The 19,200-nt window shown below is 38.6% G+C and overlaps 1 protein-coding gene across 5 annotated transcripts in view; it reads left to right on the plus strand.

The window, feature by feature from the left end:
- The window catches only part of RELN (reelin), a 494,784-nt gene that overhangs the window by 215,574 nt on the left and 260,010 nt on the right, over positions 1 to 19,200 (plus strand). For all 5 annotated transcript variants that reach the window (XM_028118604.2, XM_028118612.2, XM_088018691.1 and 2 more), the window contains exon 5: positions 16,829 to 16,861. In XM_028118604.2, the coding sequence (XP_027974405.2) occupies positions 16,829 to 16,861 (33 nt within the window). The remainder of the gene's footprint in view (positions 1 to 16,828; positions 16,862 to 19,200) is intronic.

Genomic DNA, 19,200 nt, shown 5'->3' on the forward strand with positions numbered 1-19,200 from the left:
CCTTTGTGAGGGCTTGCCTGATGCTCTTAACATGATTGCTCTCTGTGATGTCATAATTATTTATTTAGCTACTCCTGCCTTCCCACTGAAAGCTTCATGAGGGCAGGAACCATGACTTAATTTTTTTATTTTTCTGAATACCCAACAGTGCTTGGCATAAAAGCAGATGCCCTATACATGTTTGCTAAATGATCACCTTAAACATTCTGCAATTGAAAAATCACTGCCCTTCCCAAAAAATCTTCTTTAACCCTGACCTTATGCTATGGAACACCATGAGTCAGTGTGGCTCTAACAGAAAGCAGTGTCATGAAGGAATGTCCTTTGCACTGACTTCAGTTTGAAAAATGTATAAATCACCATTTTAAGAAATCAGAAAATTATTCACAGGTTTTCATCTAAACACTGAGCACCCCCAGTGCTCTCGGAACGTACACCAGGTTCAGAGACTTCAGGTTTCACCTTGAATCCTGAGCTCCTAAGTAATTACAAACACATCTCTAGCTGAGTTCTGCTGACAGGTCACAGTGCTTCTGAGGAACCAGAGATTTCTCATTTCTAGTCTGGGGTGGGGATGGGGAGGTGCTAGGTTGTATACTCCCAATTGTCTTGAAAGTGGAAGATGCTCAGGTTCATGCACCAGCAGTAGACAATAAAGAAGTGAATTCAGGGGCACCTGGGTGGCTCAGTTGGTTTAGCATCTGCCTTCTTCTCAGCTCAGGATCTCAGGGTCCTGGGATCGAGCCCTGCGTCCTGCTTTCTGCTCAGTAGGGAGCCTGCTTCTCCCTCTGCCCCTCTCCCCTGCTTGTGCTCGCCCTCTCTCCATCTGAAATAAATAAAATCTTAAAAAAAACACACACACAAATGTTGAGATGAGTGTGATTAATGTATAGGCTGGGGATGAGGACATATTTGAATTTATGCTCTGATCCTGCGCCTGTCAATTCCTCATCTGTAGATTAGCAACAAAGCCAAGAAGATTAACTTGACAAAGTATACACTACTCCTATATGGTGGGACTAGAATCCATATCTCAGGGCTCACCACCCAGTGTTGGTTCGATTATACAAAGTAGATTCTTAAAATTTTAAAAAGTAGACATTAAAAACCCTCAGGAACCCCAACTTCAATAAATAAGAATCATCGCTGTTGCCTCCATTCCCTGAACACCTAGGAGAGAATACAGACTTTCTGAAGCCCTTGTAAGACAGAGGCGGCAAGTGTGAAGCTGATGTGAGTGTTCTCAGCATGGCCGCTGCTGGCCCAGCAGCGTGCACACATCCTGGTGGGGGCTGGGCGGGGGGAATCATGGCGCGTGTGTATATTCGTTGGCCTGTGAGCTTCTTGGCTAATACCCCCTTCAAACACACACATTGATTATTTAGCAAGGCCAGATGGCAAGCTTAACGGCCGACAGCAGTCATGCCCCACAGTGCCCCCAAAGGGTGCATGCCATTTATAAACCAGGCTGGAATTCTCAGTTGTTGGGTTGATGGAAGTGGATATAACCAAAGGCAAATGTTTTATATCAGGGGAGAAGGGTCAGGCTTATAGTTGGAGCCGAAAACCTTGGCTGCTTTCTGCCGTGCTCAGCAGTTGTTTTGCTGTTCATCACTCTCTGAACAGTGTGGTAGACAGTGGGGCTCTACTTTCTAAGGGCTGCTGGACCATGGTGGTGGGCAGTGTATTTACTTCTTTCAGATACCACACTCTGGAATTTTTAAATTCTTTGTAATAAGGACTGAGGAATGTTTATTTAAGCTGTGAGATCGAGGGAGATGAAAAGTTCAGTAAGCAAGTCCATAAAGTGAAGGAGGGATTTAATCTACCTAGATATTTTTCAGCACGTTAAGAATACCTTTTAAGGTGATAGATATGGTAATTGGCTTGATAGTGGTGATTATTTCACCATGTATACATATATCAAAACATTGAGTTGTATACCTTAAATATATACAGTTTTTTCAGTTATACCTCAATAAAGCTGGAAAAAAAGAATACCTCTTATACACAAACATGGTATGAATTTTACGTCAGATCTACCAAAATCTTCCCTTGCCTATTCTTGCTTACTCAGTAGCTTATATTACTAAATATTTTTCCAGTACCCTGAAATGCAATTTTTTAAAATTAATCACACCATGCAAGTCAGAATCAACTAATAGAATTGGGTTTTACCGTATCTACTTTAATAGTTAAAGTGGAAAATAATGATGCATTCCATTTGAATTTGCCCAACGCTAAAAATTTTGCTTTTCAAAGATGTGTTTTCCCCGTGGCTATTCAAGAGTTTACATTTCCGTTCAGCAGTTATAGCTCCTTGTTCCTGACATCCCTGCCTTTGTAATTGACAAACGAAGAGAGCTGAATTAGGAGACTTTGGTAAAACCATCCAGAAACCTTTAATCTTGCTTCAAGGTCTCACAAACTACTGGCAGGGGAGAACCGAAGCCCTTCTGGGGCTGGGGAAAGCCAGAAGTGTTCCTAAGTAATCCTGAGGACAGATAAGATTTAAAGGAACACGAAGAGCTGACTCATGGGGCCATAGTAAAATTTCTTGCTACTGGCCCTAGGTGGGTCTGACTACTTTTTTAATTTCCTAAAGAATGGTGCTTTGAACTGGTGCTGTTTATCCCAAGATGATTGAACCTAGATTTAAACAGCCTTCTTTTCAGTCCTCAGGGTTATATATACATTCCCACTTGACAGCTTTATCTAGTCCAAAGTCAAAACACCAGGATTTATGCCCAAGAAGAATTTGACATTGAGTTCTTTTGGATCCAGAGAAGTGCACTTTCTATTCAAGTTGCTATATAATCTGCTGGATTCCTCCCCTATTTTGAAGGACAAAAAGCCTAGGTTTTTGGATCTTTAAAATTACTTAGGGGAGGGGAGCAAAACTGTGCTGAACACACCCTAAATTACCATTTTATTTTGGATTGCAAAATATTATTTTATGTAACCTATTAATCCAACCATATTTTTACATTCAGAGGTTCAGTTGTTTAATGTAATAATTAATACAGATTTTCATAATCAGGTTTTTCAGAGTTGGAACTCATTAATATTAATTAATACATAGTATGCTGTTTCCCATACCATTCCCAAGAGCCTGGCACAATATTCTGTGCCCAGAAGGAACATGGTCAAGTTGTGAGGATTAAATGCAAAAGTGATGTACATAGGATGGTGGCTAGCACATAAATACTCACTGAATGTTAACTATCATTATTATTACTAGGCATTTATATTGGGATGCCATTTAGGTACCTTAAACTCAAAATATTCTAAACTGAACTTGACTTTTCCTCAAATCTGGACCCCTTTCTTGCAGTTCTGATTAGTGACTTCATCAACCCAATCAAACAGAAACCCAGATAACATTACTTTCCTCATTCCTTTCTTTCATCCACGTCTAGATCCAAAGTGTCTAAGACCAATTTATTTTATATTCTTAGTATCTCCTAACCCAGTCCTTTTTTTTTGGCACACATCCATTCTTTTAGTTCAGGCCTTCTACACATGTATCAAATGTTCTTAAACACAAACCTCATTTTTTTTACTCCCAGCCTCAAACCCTGTAACTGCCCCCATTTGCCCCGCTCAGCCTAGCTTTCGAGGCTGAGACAGCCTCATCCCTGCATTCCAGCTCTCTCCCACTCCCCACCCTCCCTTACACCCAACTCTTCATCAGACATGCCGTCCTGTCCGTCTCTGGGGCTTCAACATGCCAATTTCTGTCCCTGGAACACCCTCCTCATTCCCTCCTCCATCTCATTCATGAAGCTGCTCTCATCCTAAAGATCCAGCTCAAGCCTCTCCTCTTCCATCATCTTTATTTTTATTACTATTCCACCTGCTACTTACTAATCGAATTTAGTTCACCACGTTGCATTGTCAGGTGTTAACTTCTACATGAATTTTCTACTGTACCTTGAACCCCTTGAGCCGGCAGAGACTGGACCGTTTTTATATTCTCAGAAGCTGATAGAGCTCTGGGGATTTAGTAGGCACTCTGTTATTAGTTGAGGGAATGAATGAACCACATAGAGCAGGTATACTTTTCCAAAATTGTCTAATTACTATTATTTCTTCAGTGGCCGGTCTGCCTGTTCTTCCTGCACCCCAGAATCATTTTTATAATCATGTTTAGGCATTGGACACTCCTTCAGCATTGATGGACTTTATTAGGATGAACTTTATTGTGAGTAGCCCTACAAAACTCACAGTTGGCTGGGTGTTATTTCAAATGATGTTTGTCACATTGCTCAGTGTCTTCTTTCTAAGAAACCACAGGAGAAACATCTCTCAAGTCTCTGTACCCGAAATACCTCCCCTTCTCCTCAGCAAGGTGTTTTCTTTTCATGTTATGAACTCTTCAATTTCTGTAACTTTATAGCCTCTGTAACTTTATAGTAGGACCAAACTTAAGACGTCAGAGCATGCATCTTATTCGTCTCAACTGGATGTAGTTTTACTCTGACCCTCATTTATCATCATCTTTGTTTTCCCTTCTATTAACCGGTTTGATTGTCCACCGCTTTGGGTTTTGTTTTTTTGTGGTTTTTGGTTTTTGGTTTGTTTTTTGTTTTTGTGCTTTTTGGTAAGCTGCCTTGTATCTGTTTTAGAACAAGGCGAATTGTACATTGTATCCTTAGGCATATAAAGCAAAGTCAGAAGTAAGGTAACATGAAGATGGTAACAGAGGTTCAAGTGACCAAGACAGGAGGGAACAGAGAACATTAGAGTTTTCTAACAGCAGTGTCTTGCTGGTATTATTAGTGCCCAATAATTAATGTCTTGTTGGTGTTATCACTACCCAATAAACATATTCCGAGCAACTATGTGCCAGACATTGTGCTAAGCAGGGGATGCAGAGATTCTCAAGATAGAGTCTCTAGCCATACAGACTTACAGTCTGAACAACCCTCATTTCCACTGCAGCTTTTAGGATTGTGAGTGAGATACAGAGGGATCACCTTTCCCCCCAAACGGACCCCCTCCCCAGCCCATAGGAAGTTAACTCTTTTTAATTAAAGTATAGAACTTCTATGGCAAAGTGCGTCAAACTGCGGGCTTACATGGTTAGAAGTAGATTTCTCCATCATAAATCAGTCCGGAGGCAGGTGAGCCGGGGCTGGTGGAGTGGCTCTGTGGTTCCATATTCAGGGGTCACACTGGCTGCTCCAGCACTTTCCGTGTCCCAGCAGGAAGGGTAAAGGGCCAGGGAAGCATGGCCATTCCTTTAGAGGGCATGGCCCAGCCCTGAATGTGACCCAGGTCACTTCTTCTCACTCCCTATGAGCAGAGCTGAATTCCTTTGTCACAGGAAGCTGTAGGGGACAGTGTGATAGATACTTCTAACTGGGGGCCACAGTTCAGTTAAAGCAAAGAAAAGGAGAACAGATATGGGCAGACGTTTAGCAAAGTTCTGCTCACATTAGCAACAAGACTTCTTCTTAGTAGTCATGGTATTAGTATTGTAGTAATTGTTATTAATTATATAATGATGGTGATGATCCTAACGATTTTCCTTCCTACCTCTGATTGTTAGTTAAAAGTCATATGCGCTAAGCCTAAGGTCAATTTTTAGCTATACTTCCTCTCCTCTGCCCCATCCATTGAACTTCATCTCAAGTTCTCAAAGGTCTTAAGATGTTTTAAAAAATTATTACACAGTGATTTGGGGAAAAAAAGCTATTCACCAACAATTCAGGTGGTATATCGGTTTGTATTCTGATTTTTTCACTTAAAACTTGTATTCATATAATAAGCAAAGTTTTGGAAAATGTACGGTTATCTCCCCCCAGAAAAGTTCAGGGCATGAGCATAGCAAGACAAGGACTCACAAGTGTGAGTATTTAAGATCTCATTACTGAGAGCTCGTGGTAGAATAAATCTTACCTGACAGAGTTCTATGTTTCCCCCTTTGCAGATTATAAAGATATATTTTAGTTTTTCTCCTATTCCATTTATTTTAGAATATGACAGATGATAAGTTGTTATGAGACACAAATCAAATTGAGATGGGAAATGGGGGGGAAGGGGAGAGAAAAATACCTCCTAATATTGCTGGTTCTGTGTATAATTTAGCTGTCTTTAAATATTAAGGAATCTTTTATACTGATCGTAAGTATATTCCTGAACACAGCAAGAACTATTTTCATTCTGAATTTATAACATTTTTGGAAGCTTAATTATCATACTTGAAGGTCAAATCGTTCTTTATTGCAATAAAATACAAAAGTAATAAAGAAATTATTCCTGGGGAGATGAAAGTCTAGGTTCATAGCTCATTAAATGGTAACTTCACAGACCGTGTCTAATTTGTCATATTTAGCTTTGGAAATTTCATACATTTGAATTTCAAATTAGGTGAAGAGATACCTGAGGCAAAACTACCTAGGGCCTTTGAATTCTAAAATGATCCGGGAGATATAGTTCCCATAACATAATACCTTTATTTGTAAGAAGTGCCTGTCATCATACGTATATTGCTTGCCAGACTCAAATGCTTTTTTTTAAGTAATCAATAATATTAACACAAAGCTCATTAGCCACTCCCTCAATTTGTTTTTAGACAACCCTTCCTTTTTCTGCTCAGCATATTGAAATTTCCATCCTTTGTACTGAATTATTTGTTGAAAAAATTGGCAGAAATATATTTTGAAGTAACATGATTACTTAAAAGTTTCCCTCCAAAATAAGTGAGTTGAAAGATAAACACTTTTGTTCAAAGAACAACCTTTGGGGGAGTTAAACATGACCTTGTTTTTTCTAATGTGCCTATTCTAGGCTGCTGTGATCTCGAGATGCTAGTGGGCTCAACTTTTGAAAAAGCATAAATGCGGATATGCTTTTTTAAGAAATGAAACTTCTCTTTACTTTCAGCATGTAATATGTCTCTTAGACAAATTGAATTGATGATGGGAAGAATTTCTGCTTCAACTTAATATTGAAAAACCATATAATGATCCATGTTTATGATTTTACTTAAAAATACTCAAAGATTTAAGTTATGGGAATGTGATTAAGAAAAGCATGACTATGACTGTGTGGTCCAAGATCCAAATGAAATCATAAAAGCTAATATGAAATTAGAGATGTTTACTGCCTTTTCAGTTTATCGAAGCATTCTGATCTTCCATTTCCTTTTTTTTTTTTTTTTAAGATTTTATTTATTTAACTGTCAGAGAGAGAGAGAGAGCACAAGCAGGGGGAGCGGCAGGCGGCAGGAGAAGCGGGCTCCCTGCTCCCTCTGTGGTTTCTTAGAAAGAATCCTGTGACTCCAGGATCATGACCTGAGCCCGAAGGGAGACGCTTAACCACCTGAGCCACCCAGGCGTCCCTGATCTTCCATTTCCATCAGCAAAGCTCAACTGCTGCTCTCTTGCCAGTGTCATAAGACAAATTATTACAGTCTGTGAGGTGCTCTAAATAGTTGGAGATAATAGAGAAAATGTATTTAGCAAGTGAGAGGTAATGTTCACAGAGTAACTCTTTTTGAGCCAAGCAATAGATATTTAACATCAGTTGTGTTTAAGTGTTTGGAAAGGGATTGATAAGTAGTTATTTTCATAATGTAGTGAAAGTCAGATTAACTCACTGTGAGTGGAAAATAATGAGCTGTTAAAAATCTTCCCCCCTCTCCAAATGAAGAGATTCCTTAGGAGAGGACCTGCAATTGTGACTGTAGAACCAGCACCAACACACAGATGTGTGAACATATATGAGCTAAGTGCTTTTTCCATTTACTCAACAAAGTATCAGTACACATTTTTTTTCTACTGAATTTCAAACAAATCAATGGTAACCTTGTTTGAAGAGACCAAGAAGCGTGTTTTTCTCTGAAAATTTTGCTACAGAACTTACTTGTTTTCATGTTAGGCCTATTCAGTCATTGTGATGTGAATTGCTTGTTTTGATGTGAATTGGGTCCCTTTACAAGTGTGTCACATAATAATCATTCACCTTTACTGTCCCTGTCACAATTGTCTTTATGAAATCTGCATTAGTACAGATTTCATTGTATTCATTGTATTTATTCAAGGCAGTTCCAGTCTTGTTTTTATGATAGCTCATGGAGATTAGTAAACCATTTCAAGAATAGCACAGCTGAATAAAAAGGAAGCCCCACAAGGAATATTTTTTTTCAAGCAAATTTTAAAGTAGCTTCTAAAAACAGTGATTCAGGTTTCATATACTTTCAACTATATTAGCTTATCAATTAAAAAATCCCCTCCTATCCAGTATGGACATTCCTCAAAAAATTAAAAATAAAACTACAATATGATCCAGTAATTCCACTACTGGATATTTACCCAAAGAATATGAAAACATCAATTCACAAAGATATACGCACCCCTATGTTTACTGCAGCATTATTTAGGATAGCCAAATTATGGAAGCAGCCCAAGTGTTCATCAATAGATGAATGGATAAAGAATATGATATTCTTTATTACAGTGGAATATTGAAATGGAATGAAATATCACTCAGCCATAAAAAAGAATGAAATATTGCCGTTTGAAACAACATGAATAGATCTAGAGAGTATAATGCTAAGTGAAATTAAGTCAGTCAGAAAAAGACAAATACCATATGATTTTACTCATATGTGGAATTTAAGAAACAAAACAAATGAACAAAGAAAAAAAGAGACAAACCAAAAATGAGACTCTTAACTATAGAGAACGAACTGATGGTTACCAGAGGGGAGGTTGGTGGGGGCATGGGTAAAAGAGGTGGTGGGGATTAAGAGTACACTTACCACAATCAACACTGAGTGATGTATGGAATTGTTGAATAACTATATTGTACATCTGAAACTAACATAACACTGTATGTTAACTCTACTGTAATTGAAATTAAAAAAAAAAATTTTTAGAGAATTCACTCCGGTCCTCTTTACATAGTCTATAAAATCTTAGTAAAATTATACACTTAAGCTTCAGGTCATTTAATAGTACCCTAGCCTCTAAGAAAATGTTTGGCTAAGCAAAAACTGAGACTGAAGTATTTCATTATTGATCTAAAGCTTTGTATTCTACCAACATAAATAATCTGGGTGGGTCCTGCTAGAGAATTTGTAGGACACATAATTTTTAAGTTATTTTTAAGTGGCACTTAAAAAACATCAAAAAGAATCTGGAAAAATTAAGTGCATATTTATGAATGACTTTGACAGTCTTTAGAACATTTATTACCTATTTAGTATGAAAAGATTGTATTATGCATAAAACTCTAAAAGATTCCTATTATTTTTTCTTGTTTAACTGCTCTTGGGAGATATTTGACTAATGAAATTTCATAGGTCCTCATTCGTTAATGCTTTCCTGGTAAAATTGCTACCAAATTGCATTAATAATTAAAACATTTTAAAGGTGTTTGGTGGCTTTTTTCAGTGAAAAAAAAGTCATAGTATGCCATACCTTCATTCTTAATTCTTTGCAGGAAACAGGCTTTTAAAAAACACTGGAGGCTTTAGTGAAATTCTATCATGATTCTTGCATTCTGTTGACTTGTTTTTACTTTGTTGTTTTTTTTTTAAGCAAAGTAGGGGTTCATTTTAACTAGCCTATTTAGCATTTCATGTTTTATCTGTGGCTTTGACTAAGTTGATTCATTTTGATGACATTTGGCATACTCCTGATGTTATCATGATACAACTTAAATTCAATTTTCAGTTCAGTTCAATTACCTGAACCTGATCAAGCTTTACAGAGGACATAGTTTCCGTAATTTTTTTAAAAGATTTTATTTACTGATTTATTTGAGGGAGAGAGGGTGAGCAGGAGGGAGAGGGAGAGAGAGTCCAAAGCAGACTCCATGCTGAGCACAGGGCTTGATCCCACCACCGTGAGACCCTGACCCGAGCCAAAATCAAGAGTCAGATGCCTAACCGACCGAGCCACCCAGACACCCCTTCTGTAATTTTTGTAAATCTAAATGACATTAAGTTTATGGGTAAAGATTACAGGTGATTATTTTGAATGACTTCGAGTTCACTGAAACATAAATTCATTTACACCTTTATCCTCTGATTAACACAGATAGTGTTGTCATCTTGCAAATATTCAGAATTATAAATTGGGTTTATTTATTCATTGCCAATACTCATGGATCTCTGTGGAGTGATCCATGAACTCCAACTGTAAGATATGGTATCCCAGATCATTGTACTTCGAGTTTAAAACACCATTGAAAGCTTGGCCTTTAACCATTGCATTGTTTATAAGAGTTTACAAATTACTGGTAGAAACTTCCTTACTGAGCGGAATTGCCCCAACATTTATGGGAAGATCAGCGATTTAATAAGTAATCACATGTTTGTGTAAACTAAAATGAATTTTTGGTATTTTTCTCGGAAGTGAATTTTTTCTGTAGTAGAGGATGTACAACTACTCATTTTGTGAACCTAGGAATATCCAAATTTGTTAACAGTTTTGGGTTAGGATAGTTGAGTTCTCACAGCTTACAGTTCTGTCCAGGCTTGATGTATAGTCTCATGGGGTTCACCAGTGAAGCTAAATCAGGACCATATTGATAAGGGACATCTGTGTTCTAAGGTGGCCAACCAAGCCAGCAAGGGAATCCCAGTCCCCACCCCAGGGCCGTTCTGGGTTTTCCCTCCTGCCTCCCCTGCAGCCCAAGTGAAAGTGCCCCATATATGGGCCTTAGACCTTTGGAGATCACTCTCCTTGGAGCCCAGCGGGGTAAAATAAACCTCCTATCCTCCAAGATCTCCGGGTGCTGCTTGGTTCTTCCATCGGGCGCTCCAGTCCAGGTTCTGTAACAATGTTATGAAGCGTCCCCCTCAGTGATCTCTTTGGGTACAAAATCATTCCAGCTATCTTCCTCTGTCTCTAATTCAGTCTCCTCTGAAAACTAGCAGGACCCCTACCCTCAGTGCATCCTCCCCTTATGTGCCTGGTCCGTTGTCTGACCTGGTGTTCTTATCCCAATAGAGAGACACACCTGGAAAGAACTGGGATGTCTTTTACACTTCTGTTAAAGATGTGTTCTATCCTGTTTTCTCCAAAACCAAAACCTACTTTTTAGGAACATTTTTATTCTCTCTCAGAACAAAACTTCCCAGTCTAAGCCATTTGGCAACTTTATGTGGTAGCTATAGTTGGTCATGCAATTTCAGGTCAAAGGAGCTGAGAAATTGGACCAAGGTGGGGTGGTAGGGTGGGGGCAGTTGGTCCCTTGGAGAGGCAGAGGATCAGTAATAGACCAACAATATGTTGAGATAAAACCATTCAAGCAATCGAGAAAGATGAGTGAGAACTAGCTCAATGGCAAAGGAGCAGGAAAGTATACATAGTATGTGTAGTTGAGATGTCGTACTGGGCAAGCACGTGGAATACTGACAAATTATAAAGCATGTTATGTTTAAAGGAAAGAGTAAAAGCCTAAATGACAGATTCACATAATTTCTCCATGTTAGTAGTATGAGGCAAAGCAGGTACTATCCAAGTGGGAGTAAAGTAAATAATATTAAACTATATTATACTTCTTCAAGCTACTTACTCTAATTTCTCTGTGGTACATTTACCCAATAAATGTGGAAAAAAGGTTGAATTTGCTACAGGCTCAGAAATTTTGTTATACTACATAAAACTAGATTGATATAATCACTTACTGAGAGATGATTAAAATAAGCTTCCCAGGCCCAGTACTTGACTAGGTTTTGGACTGTATTTACACCATACATGGATGAATATTTTTCAAGGAAATTTGTATTTGTCCTTCCATCAAGTTTAACGCATACTAGGTTTCTCTTTCTGATGAAATAACGTTTGGTTTTATCTCAGTGGATTTTGTTTAAAATATTGAATTGAGTTTTCCTAACTAGTGATTTAAAATATGATTTAAATTCGTTGAATTACCATAGAGTCTGTTTAAATTCAGGTGGATACTTATTGGGTGTTTAAACTACCCAGACTGTTATACTAAAGGAATTTTTCACAATGTTATGAATATATTTTGGCCTTTTTGTCAGAGGTTTGGATCTTCAATTATTCATTTTCCAAAATTTCATAAAATATATTACAATCAAGAAGTAGTGGGGTGCCGGGGTGGCTCAGCCCCTTTAAGTGTCTGACTCTTGATTTAGGCTCAGGTCATGATCTCAGGGTCATGAGACTGAGCCCTGTTGGGCTCCATGCTTAGTGGGGAGTCTGCTTGAGATTCTCTCCCTCCTTCTCCCTCTGCCCCCACTACTCTCTCTTACACACACACACACACACACACACACACACACCATATGCACGCGCACACACCACACACACACACCACGCACACACACATGCACACACACCACACACACACGTGCACACACGCACACATGCACACATGCACACACACACACACAGAAGTAGCTCTCAGTTTAATTCAGTATTTACTGAGCACCAATTAGCAGCTTAAGCTGGTGTCTTGGATGGGCATATTTTTTGCCTTTGAGGGACTAATTTCTTCTTGGGAGAAAAGATATATATTTAATAAAGAGCATAGTTCTGCATGCTGTAAAAATAAGGGCCGGATTCTATGATTAAGACCAATGGTTCTTGGGGCGCATGGGTGGCTCAGTCATTAGGCGTCTGCCTTCTGCTCAGGTCATGATCCCAGGGTCCTGGGATTGAGCCCCGCATCAGGTTCCCTGCTCGGTGGGAAGCCTGCTTCTCCCTCTCCCCCTGCTTGTGTTCCCTCTCTCACTGTGTCTCTGTCAAATAAATAAATAAAATCTTTAAAAAAAAAAAGACCAGTGGTTCTTAAATTTGGCTTTCTATCAGAATCAGCAGGAAAGGTTTTTGAAAAATACAGATTCCAGAGATAGTCTTTGAGATGTTGGTCTGCTGTCTTCCTGGTGTTGGCCTCACAGAGATAAAATCCTTTCTTGTTCCACCACACACACACAAACCAGAAACAAAAAAAACAAAAAACAAATTCTAAGCCTCCACTCCCAGAGATTCTGACTCAGTGGGTCTTTTGTAATTGGCCCTCCCCTGATCTATATTATAGGTGGTTCAGTGTAAGATGCCAAGTGCCAAAATAATGTAGAAAAGGAAACTATCAGTATGGATAGACTGCTTAGAGTAAAATATTTTATAACTTATTTTATTTATTGGGTCCAGACCTTAATCACCAGAGTCATATAAAATCAAGTGGGTCCTGATGTCTCTGCAGATACTTTGTTATACTTATCTAACCATGGTACTGACTAGTAAGTGTTTTTAATTGATAATTGCCATAAATTTTACATTTATTTCCCAGGTTTTTTTGAAGTTAAATATTTTATAGATATCAGTGTTATTCCTTCCCTCTTCGGAATTTATTCCATGAACACAGAGAACCCCTTTTGTAAAATAGCTGATATTAGGGCACCTGGGTGGCTCAGTTTGTTAAGCATCTGCCTTCGGCTCAAGTCATGATCCCGTTGTCCTGGGATCGAGTCCAGCATCCGGCTCTCTACTCCTCAGGGAGCCTGCTTCTCCCTCTGCCTCTGCCTCTCTCTCTCTCTCTCTCTGTCTGTGTCTCATGAATAAATAAAATCTTTAAAAAAATAGCTGATTATTAGGCATGGTAAACAACTGTCATATCTTAAGAAACAAAGCAAACAACAACCACAAAATTTCTTTGGTCCTCGCTCCTCATTAGGTGTTACAAAATCTCCTCTCTCACTTTGCAGTGAACTTTTTTGAAAGAACAATCTGCACAGTAGTTACAAGTGTGGCCTCTGAAGCCAAATTCCCTGGGTTCATCTCTAGACTCTGCTTAACAGTGCTTTGATAACAGGATGTTCTCAATAGATATCATCTTTATTAGGATGATTTTAATCTCATTCAACCCTCTTCTCTCTTAAAACTCTCTCTTTTCCTTATTTCCATAATGAAATGTACTCTTTCTCAGTCTCCTTTGCTAGCTCTTCTTCTTCTGCCAGTTCCTGAAGTGCATCTTTACCTCTTCATTTCACTTCTGTTTTTATGCCCTACATTCTCTCTGGGTGACATGGTCTTCTTCCATGTCTCCACACGTCCTGTGTGATAATGATTCCCTAGCTGATATCTAGCACAGCTCTCCCTCCTAGCTCTTGTTCAGCATTGTCCTGTTGAAGTATAATGCAAGCCACATGTATCATTTTCAGTATTCTAGCAGCCACATTTAAAAAACAAAAATCAATAGATGAATTTTAATAACCTATTTTATTTAAAATGGAATATATAAAATATTAAACATTTCAATATAATGTAGTCAATATAAAATTATTAATGAGATATTTTTCATTATTTTTTGTATGAAGTATTCGAAATCTGGTATTTTTTTACACTTAGAGTACATCTTAAGTATTAGAACACTTTGTATTGAGATTCTGTAAAATTTAGAGTTGAAAATTAGATTCACATACCCAGTTGTTCCATATCTACTTACAGGTTTTCCAATAACTGAATCAAATATTAAAAATTATTTTTCTTTAATACTCACATCCACCTTGACAAAATGTATACATCTTTTTTAGAAGAGACTATTTAACTTTGATACAAAGGCATATCAGTTTCAAAATTACATTTGACCAAGTAAATCCATTTACTCCTATGTCCACCTAGTATTATTAACATGAGTTTTATAGGAATATTACATAAATTGAAAGGCTACTCCAAAATTATCATATCAACAAGGCATTTTAAAGTATTTTTGGAGTCTTTTTGCAGACAATTTAAAAAATGTCCATTGCAATTAAAATCTGCTTATTGATTCATGTTAGGAAAATGTATAAAATCATTATTTATTTGTATTTTAGAGATTTTGCTTTCAATATGAGTTCTCTTATTTTTCCAACCACTTTGCAAATAAACTCTTGCCTTCCTTGAAGCTTCAAATTCAGCTCATTCATTTATGGTGTGATAGTGGTCAGACAACATACATCATTGTGTCAGGTTTTTGTCATTGATTACTGGTTAATGAGCAATTATTCCTTTTGTTTCAAGAACATATTAAATTAGAGTTAACAGTTCAGTGAATCTTTATAAAACTCTTCTATAACGTAACCAATAAGCGTTGACGCAAAACACAAGATCATTCCATTTTTCTTGTTTTTTTTTCCAAGAGTTTCATAAACCGTTGATGAGTCAGAACATTTGCATGTATGTACTAACTCTATACTAACAATTGTATCCATGACACTTACCGTGGAGTCTGTTTCAAAAAGCCAAACACAGATATTTTCAATATGTATATGTTGGTATGAAACAATAAGATAAATATCAGTCTGTAGTTTTAAAATGTTGTTAAGTCTGAATTTTCCAACTAACATAGCTGAAGCACTGACCATTGTGACAGAAACTAATTTTTTTATATCTAACTAAAATTATTCTTTAGCTGATAAAAGAGATTTAAAAATATTTATGTCATGAGTTCTAATTTTTAGATAGTGAATTGCCAACATTTCTTCATAGACTCCGTAGTTTTTTGAGAAAAAAAAAATAACCAAAGTATTAATTGGGCAGTGTCCCGTATTTGCAGAGTGCCCTATCTTAAAAAGCATATTTTGAACACCCATTCCTTTGCTTATAAATGCTCAGAAAATCTTCAAGCTTTCATGGTTAAGTCCTAATTCCCCAGCATTCACTTCTATGGTCTTGTCCCTCGATTGTCCCAATATCACCTTTTTTACTCTTTCCTCTTAAACTTTCATCCAGTCATGCTGAAATTGTTGTAGTTCTCCCAAAAGCCATTCTCTTTTGCTTCTCTCTCTCTCTCTCTCTCTCTCTTTTTTTTGAAGATTTATTTATTGAGAGAGAGAGAGAGAGAGTAGTGTGGGGGCAGTGAGGGGCAGAGGGAGGAGAGAAATTCAAGAGGACTCCCTGCTGAGCGCAGAGCCCAAGGTCCGAGAAACCATGGGATCATGACCTGAGCTGAAACCCAGAGTCAGACGCTTACCTGACTGCACCACCCAGGCGACCCTCTCTTTTGCTTCCCTATGCCATTTCACTTTTATTCCAGAAAGAAGCCCCTCTCTGCTCCCCTGCTACCACCTCTCTTCCTTCTGCTCATCTTTCAAAACTCAGCAGAGGGGCCGCCTGGGTGGCTCAATTGGTTGAGCATCTGCCTTCAGCTCAGGACACGATCCCAGGGTCCTGAGATCAAGCCCCGTGTAGGGCTCCCTGTTCAGCAGGGAGTCTGCTTCTTTCTCTCTGTCTGTCTCTGTCTCAAATAAATAAATAAAATCATTAAAAAAAAAAAAAAAACACCTCAGCAGAGAAATTATCTTCTCTGGGAAACCTCCCCTGACAGCCCTCTTACTGTCCAATCTGGAATTAGTATTCCTTCCTCATCCTCCATCTCCCCCCAGCCTCCTCCAAACACACTGCCACAGCACTTACTACACTATACTCTAGTTACCACATGGTAAGCTCTTTTGAGAGCAAAGGTCGTGCTTTTATCTATTTCCCTAACACCCAGAACAGCCCCTGACAGATACTGGGTGCTCAGAAATAGTTTTGGCATATCCATTAACTATCGCGTCACATTGATCTTATATGTTTCAAGGGATACCTGATTAAGCTTGTATAATAAACAGCTATCCTGAGTGTGAGGGATTCTACTCTACACTTTAGGAGTAATGCATTACTTTTAAATAGAATAATTAGAGAGTTGGATGCCTTTCTTTAAGACACTTATTGACATTTTTGTCTTACTCCTCTCAAAAGGTTCTAACCATTTAATTTGTTTAGTATGACCTAAGTTTTGTCATTGTATTTGATTCATACTGGATTTTGCTTTCATTGCTAATCAACCATCTTTCCCTTTTTCTCTCTCGGTCCAGCTCCAACAGAAGCCACAATGCACCCACATCTAGGTAAGTGCTTAAGACCCTGATGTCACTAATCTTAGTACTAGATGTGCTTGTTTTACTCCTCTGGCTAGGTGGGCAGATGATATAAAGGTGAGGAAACTTCCTGCCCTCTCTGATTCTCACTAAACATTCACTAGACTCGGTCTTAGGTTCAGATTATGCTTGAACACAGGACCTCACCGAGGAGGTGATCATGCTGCCCAGCTGGAGCTAATGGAGGGATTTTTGAACCTGTTAGTACATTCAGCCTTGGGATCCTGTTGAATGTGACCTTTCCATCCTATATTCTAATGCTAAATTCTCCCCAGAGCTCCATCACAAATAGTAGATCATAAGGATAGTGGGTAAGGAGCTAGGAGTATGGAGGAATGGAGGTCATTTTGGATTTGAGATACCTGTTCAGACCAGTGCTCGGTTGTAAAAAGAGAAGGAATTTGGTCATTTCCTTAAAAATTAAAATGAGGCTGTTTAAATAACTATAAGCTTTGTTTAATGACACCATGTAAAGTACCATCTCTCATTTTGCTTGTGTTCTTTCCATAATGCCATGCGAGGCAAGGTTGTGTAGTGGTTAAGGGGACAGCTTCTGGAGCCCCTACCTGGGCTCATCTCACCTTCTCACTTGCTAGCCATGTACATTGAGTAAGTTACTTAGCCTCTTTGGGCCTCAGTTTCCTCATCTGTAAAATGGATGTCATAAAAGTACCTACCTCCTAGGGTTGTTCTGAGGATGAAATGAATTCCTTTTCATAAAGTGCACAGTCAATGACATAACAGTGCTTGGAAAGAAGTAAATACATGAACAATAACCATTGAGGCTTACCCGTGCCTTTGTCAAACATTCTCTAGAAAACAAGTGATCTTTAAGAGTTCAGTTTCCCATTTGTGTTAGTGAAGATTCTTTTAAAAGCCATTTCCTACACTATACTATGTCATAAGAATGAAAAATAAATCATCCTGGCTGGCTCCAGCCTTTTCAGATGTCTCTTGCGGTGGGACTTGGAGATGGGTCAGTTATTTGTCTCTTGGGGTCTTCCTTTCAACCTACAAACCCAATTAATTTATTTTTCTCTTTGGAAAATCTGCCTCGAGAAGCTCGACTTTTATGTAATGCGACAGCTTGGGGCTCTTCTTTGGCAGATGAACGCCAGTGCTTAGAAGCATGCCTTCTGGCAGCCGAGGCAGGCTGGTAACCCGCAGTGGCCCAGCCGTGTCTCGGCCAGTTTAGGTGTTTGGGAGAGCTGTGCCCTGGAGGCATCTCAGGCCCCACATCTGATGGCTCAGAGGAATCATTAAATCACTCCCACGCACAGAACACATCACAGCGTTCTCTCCAGTGGAAATCCATATTCTCCCTGTTGTTGTGCCTAAGGCTTCCGAGTTTGAGCAGCCATTGCTCTTAATATGTGCTGATTCACTGGTTGCCCGGACTTCGTTATGTGCTCACCTGCTGGTGTACCTGGAATCAAGAGAGCGAGGGTGGCCGTGGGTGGCAGTGTCACCAAAGAGAATCTGGAAGTATGCTTCCTGAGAGTTGGAGGTGATTTTAATTACCCAGTGAATTAACATATTATTTTCAAGTGAGCCAAATATATATATATAGTAAAATATATAAAATATATTTTATAAAATATAAATAAAAAATATTAAATATATAATAAAAATTTTTGGTTATTTTTTCGTTAATCACGTCCTATGATTTTAATTTTTCCCAAAAAGCATATGTAAACTTGTTTGAACAAAATTATACAGGCTCGGGGGCACCTGGGTGGCTCAGTCGTTAAGTGTCTGCCTTCGGCTCAGGTCATGATCCCAGGGGCCTGGGATCGAGCCCCGCATCGGGCTCCCTGCTCAGCGGGAAGCCTGCTTCTCCCTCTCCCACTCCTTCTGCTTGTGTCCCTGCTCTTGCTAACTCTCTCTGTCAAATAAATAAATAAAATCTTTAAAAAAAAAAATTATACAGGCTCAGAGAATTTATACTAGCCAAAACAAACTTCCCAAGCAAACCACGGGTATCAGATGAGAGAGGGTTTTTAAGCACTAAATTCATTCTTTACAGCTTGAATAGAAATAGTGATTATTTCTCATAGAATCTTAAAAGTGAGCCATGAAACTTTTTTACTTGCCCACCTTCTACTCAGTGGAAATACCACACATTCTATAGTTTATGAAGACAGTCTTTGCTCTTGGAATGGCCAAAGTTGTTCTAAAGCTTGAAAATAGGTATTTAATACAATCTCAAGTGTAATGATGGTATACTTTAAACTGTAGATGGCTTCCTGGTATTCATCCTGACTTTTAACATGACTTTACTTGGGACTTTCATGGGACTCATGTAGATC

The sequence above is a fragment of the Eumetopias jubatus genome, unplaced genomic scaffold (assembly GCF_037043125.1).
Source record: "Eumetopias jubatus isolate StellerSeaLion01/CBP00866 unplaced genomic scaffold, mEumJub1_p1.0 scaffold_14, whole genome shotgun sequence".
Classification (NCBI taxonomy): Eukaryota; Metazoa; Chordata; class Mammalia; order Carnivora; family Otariidae; genus Eumetopias; species Eumetopias jubatus.